General features: G+C 40.3%; 1 protein-coding gene across 2 annotated transcripts in view; it reads right to left on the bottom strand.

Annotated features, from left to right (window-relative positions):
* The window catches only part of HSD17B12 (hydroxysteroid 17-beta dehydrogenase 12), a 152,068-nt gene that overhangs the window by 38,297 nt on the left and 101,451 nt on the right, over positions 1–12,320 (bottom strand). For both annotated transcript variants that reach the window (XM_067557584.1, XM_067557586.1), the window contains 2 exons: positions 6,322–6,386; positions 4,646–4,690 (listed from right to left, as the gene is read on the bottom strand). In XM_067557584.1, the coding sequence (XP_067413685.1) occupies positions 4,646–4,690; positions 6,322–6,386 (110 nt within the window). The remainder of the gene's footprint in view (positions 1–4,645; positions 4,691–6,321; positions 6,387–12,320) is intronic.

Genomic DNA, 12,320 nt, shown 5'->3' with positions numbered 1-12,320 from the left:
GATGTTGTGGGTCATACTGCCACTGAGGTGTGATATGTAGAGGTTGATACCTTGGGATAGGCTGGTATCTACCATATCATCTCTTTGGTATATACACTCCAGTATCTTTTAAGATATGCAGCGACTCATTCATACACTTGGGGAAGACTTTAGAATACTCAAAGGGAAGATCCTCAATAGTGGTCTGCACCTCTTTGGGGAACTTGGAAAGGTGAAGTCATGATGCTCATCTCATCACCTCTGATGTTGCAACAGAGCAGGCAGCAGTGTCTGTGAAATCCAAAGTGGCTTGCAGTGCTGTATGGGCCAGGAGTTGTCCCTCCATGATCAGTGCCTGGAACCGTTCCCATTTGTCATCTGAGAGATGCTGACAAAAGTCTTGGAATTTCGAGTAGTTTATGTGATTGTATTTTGCCAGGGAGTGCCTCGTAATTAACAATGCCGAACTGTAGTATAGCTGATGAATAGGCTTTACAACCAAAGAGGTCTAGCCTCTTCCAGTCCTTGTCATAGGGGATTGTTCTAGAGTGATGTTGCCATCCCTTCTCTTGTACCACATTGACCACCAGAGAGTTAGGAGTAGGGTGGGAGAAAAAACTCCATGTCTTAAACAGGGATATAGTATTTCTTGTCTGCTCGCTTGCAGGTGAGTGGTTTTGAGGTTGGGATCTGACAAATTACCTTGGCGGGGTCCAACAAGGTCCCGTTAACTGGGAGCGTTATTTTGGCAGATGTAGAGGTTTGCAGGATGTAGAGCAACTTGTGTGGTTGCTCTCAGAAGGATCTGAAGAGAATCCACCACCCTGTGGAACAGTTCTTGAAATTGCCTAAAGACATCTGCAGACATTGGAGGTGGTGGCATGATGGCCTCATCAGGCGAAGATGAGGAGAAGTGAGTTGGCGGTGACACCTCTTCCTCTGCTTGTTCTTCCTGTTCCTCTAGCCTTTCTTGTTCAATGTCAAGCAGTCTAGAGAGTGACGAAGACAGAGATCATCTTTGTGTTTGCCTCTATTCCACAGGCGGGTTGGGAAAGCGTGCCTTATATGCGACCCATGGGACCCAACAGGACCAATGTGGAGGAACTGGCATGTGGGGTTGCACCCATGAGGGTCCATACCAGGGACCTGGCTCAGTTCTGGTCACTGGGTATCGGGGATTCTGTGTGTCTGCTCTTGATGTGATGGAGTGCATATGATGGAGTACTCTTTTCTTCCTTGCTTAAAAAAGGGTGGTGCGATACTCAGCAGAGAGAGAGAGCTGTTGTGTCTCTGGAGAGTAGTTATCTGGGGCTTTGAACTACTGTGGTACCAGTAGGAGCATCATCAGCAACGGTGGTAATGTAGTGATTGAGGGCATAGCAAGTGCCAAGGGCAGAGTACATTCTCTCGAGTGGCCAGTAGATGGTGCCAAGGGTATGCTCAGTGTCAAAGCACTCAGGGTTATTTTTGTTAAGGCAGTCAGTACCATTTTTGAAAATCTTACACTGTCTTTCTCAGTGCCCAGAGACATTGTTTCTGCCTGTGGTCCCATCTGTTTGGGGTCCTTGGACCTATCCTTTGTGCCAGCACCAGAGGTATCTGGATGGTTGTGGGAACTAAGTCTCACCCCGAGGACATTGAGGGTACTGATCTCTTTGGGGGATGCCTTTTTCTGAGGCAGCTCTTCTTTTCATCTGGGCAGGAGAGGGTGGATTTTCTCTTGGTAGTGCATGGCAAGTGAGGGTCAGCTAATGACTGTACCAACGGTGAGTGCTGCATAGGAGACATATCGGGGCCAGGGTATGATGCTGATGGCAGAGGTCTCCATGAGTAAAAGTTTTAGCCTCGGTTCATGGTCTTGTCTGGACCTGGCCTTCAAGTTATGGCTGTGGGTGCACTTCTCAGAGACATGGTCCTCACTGAGGCAGCGTATGCACCGAGAGTGACCACTGCCCATGGGGATGGCCTTACAGCAAGAGAAGCACTCTTAAACCTAGGGGATCCAGGTATAACATGAGCAGGGAGAGAGGTTTGTGATCAGGAAGGGTGTAGAAAAAGAAAAGGAAACCTACACTAAGGTAAAGATAATAGGGAGGAAAAATAAGTTTATTTTAAAGGTGGAAGAAAAAATTAAAGGAAATAGCTAGTATCTACAAAGCTATAACAGAAACATTACTATTATTGCTATTACTAAAGACTAGGGCTGACCGAAGGGCTCTGCTCTGTATTCTGTCTCAGATGAAAGGCATTGAGAAGGAACTGAGGGTGGTTGGACATATAGATACAGCCCATGGTGCTAGATGGGGAGGAGCGCATGTGCAGCCCAACGGGCACTGCTACCGAAGATCTCTGATCCCAGGCGCAGGATGCACTACTGCACCTACAGTGGAGCACCCATAGGGACACTAAAAGAATGTACATCTTACATAGCATTTCTGTAGATCTCAAAGCACTTTACAAAAGGAGGGTTGAGTGTCATCCCCATTTTACTGACTGGGAAACTGAAGCTTAGAAAGATAAGTAATTTACCTGATGTCTCATCAGGTCAGTGGAAGGGCTTGAGGGCAAGAGAAAATATTAATTCCAGCAACTGCAGAGAACGGCTGCTAAAATACAGGAAAATGTTAACTGTTGAACAAACTAGAATAGTCCCCAAGTCTTCAATCACTGAATAGTGGGCTCCCTCTTCTGGTGTAGTGAGGATGTCACAATCAGGAGAAACTACAGACCCCTGTTCCTCACCCCCATTACATTTTAGCGCTAGAGGTCCCTGCATACTTTACACAAGTTTTACACACAAAAGTGTTTAGGCACTAGTTTTGTATATTAGCTCAGCTGAGTGATCTTTGTTGAAAGTCTTTCCTAGTTAAAGCTGTCCATGAGAATCTGGCTTCTCCCAAACAGAAATCTTGCAAGAAAGCAACAAGTCACCATAGGCCATGATCCAGCCCATCTGACAGAAGAATAGTGGTGCTTGATGGGGACAAAGTTGTGCAAAACCACAGGTACAATACCAATCAGGCTAGTGATCATCTTGAAGTGGAAAAAAGGCAGTTTCTGGAGTAACAACTATTGTAAATTAAGCGACTTCTAGCTTTGGAACAAGCAGCACCCTGGTTCCAAGTAAAATATAAACTCCAAATTAGAAAAAAAGAGTTAATAGCAGCATGCAGACTTGAATCTACCACCTAATATACTCTCTTCTTTTTCTCTCTCTTTTTTCTTTTAACTGAAGCATTGTAGCGGAGGGAATTCTTATTTTTTGTTCTCTTCTAGCTTCTGTATTTTTTTGGATAGAAATCAGATAACTTCAGTTTGACCTTCTTGGCAGCACAATATCAGAATTTAGCAGTCCAACCAATTTCAAAGTAATAAAAGAAAACTAAAACTCATTTACAAGGGTAAATCCTGTCCATGCAGTCACAGCTCCAGCGAAATTCACTCAATGTTTTGGTTTCAACAGGAGACAAAGAGTTAACTCGCAGCTGTCAGAGCTTAGTGGTGAGTAGTAACATTTATTTCTTCCAATATGCTTCCTCAATTTACCCACATGGATTTCCTAAGCAATAGAGAAGGTGGTGTCATCGCCATCTACTATTAAAAATCAGATATATTTAGCATATCTGGGTAAAGATCCTCTTCCTCTGCTCACCATCCCACTCCACAGACTTGGTTATAACAAACAAGAAAACATTTATGCTCTTGCACTTAAGACCAAAATAAGATTGATTTCCTCCCAAGTAAAAAAAAGTAATTGAAAATATGTTTTAAAAATGTCAAGATACTATTGAAGGGGAGGGAAATAATTTCAAAAATGGCATTCCAAAGTTAAAACAGACTACTTGTACAATAACTCACAACAGCAAGTAGTTTTGTATATTTCACAAAGCAAATACAATTGTTGTGCCATAAATGCACATGGAACTTTATAAAAAAATATGAAAGGGATTCTGCACAGAGGAGCTTACAGTCTAGGACAGCAAAGAATGAGAGATGAGAGCAGGAATGTGGAAAAGAGAAGTCTGAATGTGAAAGATCTTGAGTAAGGATAAGATTGTCACGGATTCCATGTCTTTTCAGGACCTCTGTGACTTCTTCCGGGGCAGGGCTGGAGCAGCTTTCAGCCCTGGGGCTGACAGAGCAGTGGCTGTTGGAACAGTCGCCCGCCGGCCAGCCCCAGGGACTGCCGAGTCACTGACCAGTGGTCAGCCCTGGCCCGCCAGGGCAGTGGCTGAGGTTAGATCAGCCCTTCTGGGTTATCTCCTGTTTGTGCTTTTAGTAAAAGTCAGGGAGAGTTCGTGGGCTTCCATGAATTTTTGTTTACTGCCCACAACCTGTCCCTGAGTTTTACTAAAAATACACGTGACAGAACCTTAACTGTAATCAGGAGGTTTTGTTTTAACCACACATCTTACTCTTTTATAGTGACATTTATGAATCACTCGTATTAAATTGTGTTCTATGCAACGTAATTGGAGAAAGTCTGGTGACCAGGCAGGAGAGTGCAAACTAAATGTAGCAATTTTTGAGAGATTAAAAGGAGGAAAGTGAAACTGCATAGCTCAGAGGAAGTAAAAGCAATTTACTGGAGGCAGGTGAATCAACACTGTTTATTGTTTTAGACTACTTACGGTTTCAAATGCAAATATCAGTAAGAGGCACTTACCTTGCAAACAGACATGATGTTAATGTTTATCATTTTATTGATCATCTGCAAGAAAAAATAGATTCGTAGAAAATTTTTTTTTTTTTAAGAAATAAAGAAATTATCCAGAGCTATCAGTGCCATGACAATTTAAAAAAAAAAAAAAAAAAAAAAAAAAAAAACTCACATGCACTATAACAAAAACTCCTCCTCCAGCAGGAAACCTAGCATCCTCCCTACCCCTTCTCTCTGTGAGAATCTGGTGTACATCCAGATTGACAAAGGTCTAGGCAACCAGTCACAGATACTGAAAGACATCTCACCACAAACATGCAGGTAGTATATTTAGTTGTACATGCAGTAGATCTGCTTAATTACCTATGTAATACAGAATGAGCACCCGATTTAAATGAAAGTAGTAAGGTGGAAAATTTGGCATTCTGGATTGCGAACTAACATTTATCCTCATTTCAGTCCATCTGCTTTCAAGACAACTTTCCTGTGGTTAATACCTACTCACACCTGTTTCAATAGAAGCGGATGCAGAGGCAGCAATAGGGTAAGAAAAATTATGGCTAAAAAAATCTGCAATTGCTTCCTGTGTTAAGAAAAAACTTAGAACAATAAAACAGTTGAGGTACCAATCCAGTTATTTTTTACTAGATTTTTACCTGTTCATGAAACCTATTAATGGGAACTGTGCATATGTATCACGGATGTGATATGATTCCTTATAACATTGCATACTTATGCACTCTCCAAATATGTAAAATTCTGGCATCCCTGGACATGCTGTCTACTGAACAAAATTAAATCACGATTGCCTTTCATATCTTACAGACTTTTAAATGTCAGTCATTTGCCTATATATCGCTTAGTGTTTTAAATACTTAGCGGTTTAATTCACTAACTGACAAGTTTTTTAGTCATTAGATGAAGATAAATTCGTTGAAAGTATTGTAATGTAAGATTTTCAAGCTTATTTAATGGTGAACCAAAAAGAATGGATATGTCCATTAACCTATGTTAATAAATATGTCCATTAAATGTTGAGTTATCACACCATGAGAATGGGACAAGGAATGGATATATTTCTTTAAAAAAAAAAATCTACATTTTGAAGCATGAAACTTTTTGCATTTCAGTTTTGTTTATAGTGTTCAAATTTAGTGTGTATAGTGCTCAGTGAGGTATGCATCCTGGCAATTTGAAAAAAAATACTTAAAGTTGTTATAAACAGACATGTCCACACAAGTATAACATCCACAAATATGCTGCATTTTTTCACATGGATCATTTACTTCCACTGCCGTCACTCACTTTTTAAAAAACCAAGTAAAAGAACAAAAAAGTAACATTCTGTTGAGATTATTCCCAATAGCCATGAAATTCAGATATGGATCCCATAGCAACTGTAGCTCTGTTACATTTTTTACATGTAATTGCAAATGGGTACATTTCTGTTCGGAAAGAACAAAAAATATGTAAGTATCTAAAAAGGCCAGGCTTCTATCATCTCTTTGAATTTCCCAATCTTGAATGTGTAAGCCTGTTAGCCTGGAAGTTGAATTTCTTACCACCACATCCAGGCTACTCCATTAAACAAGCATTTCATTCTGTACAGAAATCTAATACAAGTTTATTATTAAGGTAAGAAAACTACAGAAGCGTTAAGTTAAATATATAGCAACACTTACATTATCCAGGTCTGGAACATCAAGAAAATATTCAGGGTAAATGTATGAAGTCCCCACATTGTTGACTGAAACAAAACAAACAAGTTTTACTTGGTTCTGCTCCCATTCCATTTCTGAAGATCTGATGACTTTCAATAAGCAGTCTCATTTCAAAATTAACAATGTCACATTTGCAGACGTTTTGTAATTGTGCGTCCTTTATGCTCTTGTGATGTGTCATACTTCCTACGTGGCTAGCATGCTTACATGTACTAGTGGACAGTGTGAGGATGGACACAAGACACACAAGTAGTTTTTGGAATTCTCTTTGACCATATAAATGGTAACTCTCATCTTCCGCATGTTCTATCAGATTTCTGCTAAGCTTTATAGAACACAGGAAACATTCCTGTAAATGAAGTAATTCATAATAGTTTTTTTCCTTTTTTGAAATTTGCAGTGTGCGTGGTTTAGACCACGTTGCATCAAAGACAAATTAGCCTCAACACGCTATGCGCAAGATAGTTTGTGTTGACGTAGACCACATGAACTTGGAGATGAGGCAAGCACTCAATCTATTGCTATTAAATCCACAGTCAAATGCCCTCTCGTCACATAACAAGCTTAATTTGGAGCACTTATCCACCTTTACGTGTTGAGCCTTCCACTCCCAAATTACGATTACTCTCCAGGGTTTTAATGAAGTTTAAGCTTAATTTATTGAGATCAGAAGCAGGTGAGCAAACGTCATATTTAAATACAAGCTAATCATTGTAATTCTTACTCAATTTCTATTTTTAAATACAGAGAGGAGAGAAGAAGCCCCTGACCTAATCCATTAGAACACATAAAGAGAAGGAACAGCTAGTAACCCAGCTCCATCTACAAGGAATGAAGTATAAACAGCTAGGCAAAACTCAAGATTAAGTGTAGAAGACACCATTTTATCCTTTATTTTTAAAAATGTTGTTAAAAGAATATTCCCAATTATTTTTAACTTGCATTTTAATCCTTCTCATCCCCCAGACCCTCCTCCTGGACAGCACTGTACCACGTGTACATAGGTACAATTGGGTAATTCATTTGAATGAAATGAAAGCCAAGGGACACATCCCAATCCCTGGCAACATCTTAAGTGAAAACTTTGTGTTTTTTTGAAAGAGTAAACGTGCCAGTCAGTTTCTCCACTACCTTTAACAAGAGGCTCTCCCCATCCCAAACACCTGCAACAAGCTCTCCAGAGTACAAGGTGTTTATAGGCAATCACTGTGATTCTGCTCAATCTTGTAATTTCTGTGGAAAAAAGCAGCGTGCACGCATAGTTTATAACAGACGGGAGCCCTGGAAACTGAAATATGCTGAAATGGCCACGGTAACACCACTCCTAAATCAGCAATTGCTGTATCAGGACAGTAGATGGCAGCAGTAACTAACATGCAATCTGCAAGCTCATTGAAGGCACACTGTGAAAGAGCTTCAATAGCTTGGGGGGGTGGGAGAAGCACGAATAGGAGTGCAGGAGAAATCTCATTAATGACAATCTTAGTACATTAAGCATTCCATGTTTTTGACAAACCTTATCTGCCTTTTGAAAGGGTTTGTGTTTTGCTTTCTCTGTATATTCAAAGGCTCATTACACGGGGATTCAGCATAGGCAACTGTTCCACAAGTTGTTTTCACATACTTTCAGATCTGTGAAATCTCTCTCCATTGGCAGCATTTAAAATTAACTGAGAATCTGTTAATTGTTTAAACCCAATTTTTCAGTGCAGTACTTCAGACTGGCTCTCAGATATGAAACCAATATTCATATTATAGAAATCTAAACACACTAACGAATCATGGAAAATTTCTAATCCCACTCAAACAATGCTGCTTGTGTTACATAGTCTCAATTTCTACTTCATTATGAATGACAAGATCTTTGTTTCATATACATTTATTTGCCGTTGACCTCACTGAGCATGTCTACACTGCAATGTAAGCCCAGGGTTCAAACTCAGGGTCAAGCCTAAGTCTCCCCCCTTCCATCTACACACAAATTGCACTAATCCAGGGCTTGGACCCAAAATCCCAGGGCCCTCTGGGGGGGGGGTGAGGGTCTGAGCCTAAATCAGGATGGGATCCAGGGCTCAAGCTCTATTGCTCTGCAGTGTAGATGCAGCCCCACTAGACTCTTGGCAGATTCCCAGGGCACAAGGATCCCACAAAGGCCAACTTTCTTTGTCCTCTGGACAGTCAAGTTTGGTGGACAGTTAAGTTTTCCCACATTGCAACATGAACAAAATGGCTACAGCAGCCACTGGGAGAGTACTGGAAGTTTGGAATATGGGTGGCTGGGCCTGGCCCCACATAATGCAGTGTAGACACTAGAGCCCGAGGTTGGCACCCAGCATTCAACAATTCCTAACCTGGAGTTACAAATGTGTGTAGACACTCAAGCCCAAGCTTAACACACCCAGGGTCCATTAACTTGAATTCCACTAACTCTGGTCTTACATTTCAGTATAGACCTATCCATTGAAATCACTCTACAGAGACACCATAGACAGTGATGTACACACATTTTACATTTCTATAGTGCCTTCCATACCCTAGAATCTTAAAGTACCGTACTATTAATATATTAACAGCATTGTTGAAATGCATCCACCTTTGGGGTTGGAGTTTATGCAGGGGAAAGGAAACTTTCAGGCCAATGCCACTGAGGCAAAACTTTTTATGAGACGTGTCATGGGATCTTTGCTGTCCATGCAACTGAGACAAAAGCTTTCATTTTAAGATACTGTCTAAAAGATAATTTTAATAAAGGATATTCAGAATATATGGAGGAACTGACAGAAGATTAGTTATAGCAGAGATTTAACTTCTTTCTGATATTATCTCAGACACCTCTCCTATTCAAGATCTCCTAACCCCTTCATGGCAACTACTTATCTATGTAAATTTCAAGCAGTCACAGGATTAGCATTTTTGGGAGGTGGGGTGACTAAAATTTTGTCACCTGTTATCCTAAATACAACAAATTTCTGGCCACAGTTATCACTCTCTTTATGGACAGAGCATAGTGTGAAGAGTTAGGGACAGGATTCTTTAGGGATTTTCTCAAAATTGAACTCAAATAAGTGTGTGTTAGGAGATATTTAAATTTCCACATTCTCTCCCCACTCAACCTAGCACTGCAAAATGGAGCCCAACTATACACTCTTTTCAATTTTAGCAATCAATTTCCATTTCAAGGCAATTTGCAAGGGAAGAACAAGAAACCGACTTTAAAAATGCAATTCTCCTTTATGGAGCCCAAAGCCTGGCTCTGCTAACAAAACAGACTGTTAGGAGTTCATCTGTGAAATATATGCAAGCAAAACTAGTTCTAAATTGATGATGATTTTATAAAGATTTCCATGAAATATGAGCATTGCAAATCACTTGATAGAGGCTAATACTTAATTTTGGGCATCTCATGTACATAGTACCACCTCTTCCACAGGAAAGATCATGGGCATCAACACAGCACTCGTGGAATTTTCCTGACTTGTCTGCCTGCTCCATTTTTGTGAGCAGAAAATAGCGGGACCTTTACAAGAAGCTTAGTCAGTGGTGTCCTTTGCCTTGCATTCACATGCCACACTTAGTTCAATACTGGGATTTGTGGTGGTAGGAACACAGTCCTTATTGGTGGCTCTCATTAATAAGTTTTGTAGCCATCTTTAAAGTAACTAAAATTTTGTTTAAAATAAAACTGAAATGAGATGGAAACTCACAGAAAATTGTGAGTTTACCTAAAAAGTAGAGTCTGCTGACCTGGACAGTGTCTCAAGTTTGTCAAAGTTCATTTAAGAAGTCCACTATTTAAAGTGGCACAAGAAAAATCTCTCATCGCTGCCTATTTCACATATTGCTGCAGTTAGCACATGTTCTAAGTCACTGACAGATGCTGTTTTGAACACTCAGCAAAACATTATGCAAACTCCAGCCTTTACATGTGGGTGAGAAGTATCTTCCAAATAAAAAAAAATTACAAGGATTTCAATCTGTAAATACTTTAGTCAGAAGCTGTGCTATGATTTGGTAATCACAGGAGACTTGATTCTGCCTAGTGTAGGTGCAGACTATTGTATGTATAAGTGCAAGGTTAAAAGTAATCAGCACACATGCAAGGAACCTTATTCCTGCAATAGTGAGTACTGAGCTGCCACCAAGCTACTCCTGCAAATCAGCCCAAGCAAGGCCTCAAAGAAGAATATGCACTGGTAGCTAAGTGCTTAATTAGCATGGCTAGGGGTCTCACTTAAGCCCATATGAACAATACATATTAGCAGAAGATTGAACATAGACCTTGGACAACAACCAATGCTACAGAAGTCTACAATGATGCCTTGCATCTTTAAAACAAACTTGATTTTCTGGCAATCAATAAGATACTGCCCTTCTGGAATAGCCATAATCTGACCCTAGAAATAGTTTGTCAGTTTTAGAGACACAGATGGGCTATCACGTTATCTGGGGGGAAAAAATGAATTGTCCTGGTAGCTGCCGGTGCCCTCTTAAAGGCAACACAAATTACAATTGCGTATAGAGTTTAAGCAGCTCAAGAACCTGGGAACAATTGCAATGGATGCCATAGAGCTAGCAGACTCCCAATTTGAGGGTACAGCAATCAGAAGTATCTAGGTGCCATCATCCCCAAGTATTAGAGTAGTTATGTCAACTAAAATGCTGACAGGCTGTACTCCCCAACTAAGCCTGTTATTAAGAAATATTAATTTTCTTTGTAAATGCAAAACTTCCACATACATTTACTCTTGTTTAGGAAGAAACATGATCTCATAGATCAAGTGAGGGAGCAGGAGTCAGAACTCCCTGGTTCTAATCCCAGCTGCCACTGTACCCTAAGACATCCTGGAAAATTTGTATACATTCTTATTTACCTAACATGGGTGTCGTAAAATAGTGTTATCTTTTTGAGAGCTTCAGATGTTGTACACTATGGTCATTCATGTGCTGGAAACCCAACTAGCAACTGGAGACCTAACTGATCTTTGTTGGATGGATTTTGAAAGAAGGATGAAAGGCAGAAAGAGCATACACCTTCTTATCTTTCAGAAGTTGCTCTAAAACTATTTTCCTCCAGAGAACACAGGGCAACATGGACCCCAAAAGACTTGTCTTCTCTTCTCCACCCACAATGTACTGTTGAGCTATCCTCACCCCTACAGCGGCTCCTTCTCCAACCACTGTTAGATCTGAGCTTTTACAATGGGTATATGATGAGCAATGTGTGAGCTGCATGCATTCTGGGACCTGTGAGAAAAAAAGTGTTGCAGAATAAAGCCCAGAGAGTTATACCACTCAAAGCTGCCTTTAAGCTCAGTTTGTATATACTACATACATGGCTTTTTTTTTTTTTTTTTTTTTTTTTTTTTTGCAGGTACAGTACAAGAAAAAAATCGATTTAATAGTTTCATAGCTCATATACCATCAAAGACCACCACATTAATCGTTATTGCAATGGAAACAGAGACTTTTACTCTCTTTACAAAGCAGTTCTAGCTCAGAGACCTGGACTCAGTTAGCTAACTGGTTTGTTTGCAGTAAGGAAGCCCTGACCACAATGATCTATACTAACAGCAGTCATTTGAGTCCCTTAGCATCTTTGTGAAATCTCAAGCCATTGTTCATCATTATGGGTTTTCATCCCCATAATGGAGAACTCGTAGAAACAGTGTGAGAAAGGTGCATAGGAATATATACACACACGAGAACTCACTGCAAACAGATAATTACACGAAAATTCCTTTACTGAATTGTCTGAATCTAAAGTAAGTCTTCTTTTCTTGAGGAAACTCGGCAGGTTCTTGAGATTTAGAACTGGTTTGAATTACCTATTGCTCTTAAGACTCAGTGAAGCAAACAGAATAATCATCTGGTCTTCTCCCACCCTTCAGATGAGAAAACACCAAGACTCCTGCAACATCTTCAAGATACTGTATGGTACCCAAAGAAGTAGTGCAATACGC

Source organism: Emydura macquarii, unplaced genomic scaffold (genome assembly GCF_026122565.2).
Source record: "Emydura macquarii macquarii isolate MOO-44397 ecotype Brisbane River unplaced genomic scaffold, CSIRO-AGI_Emac_v2 contig_1876, whole genome shotgun sequence".
Lineage (NCBI taxonomy): Eukaryota > Metazoa > Chordata > Testudines > Chelidae > Emydura > Emydura macquarii.
This window is presented reverse-complemented; position numbering and strand designations above follow the sequence as displayed.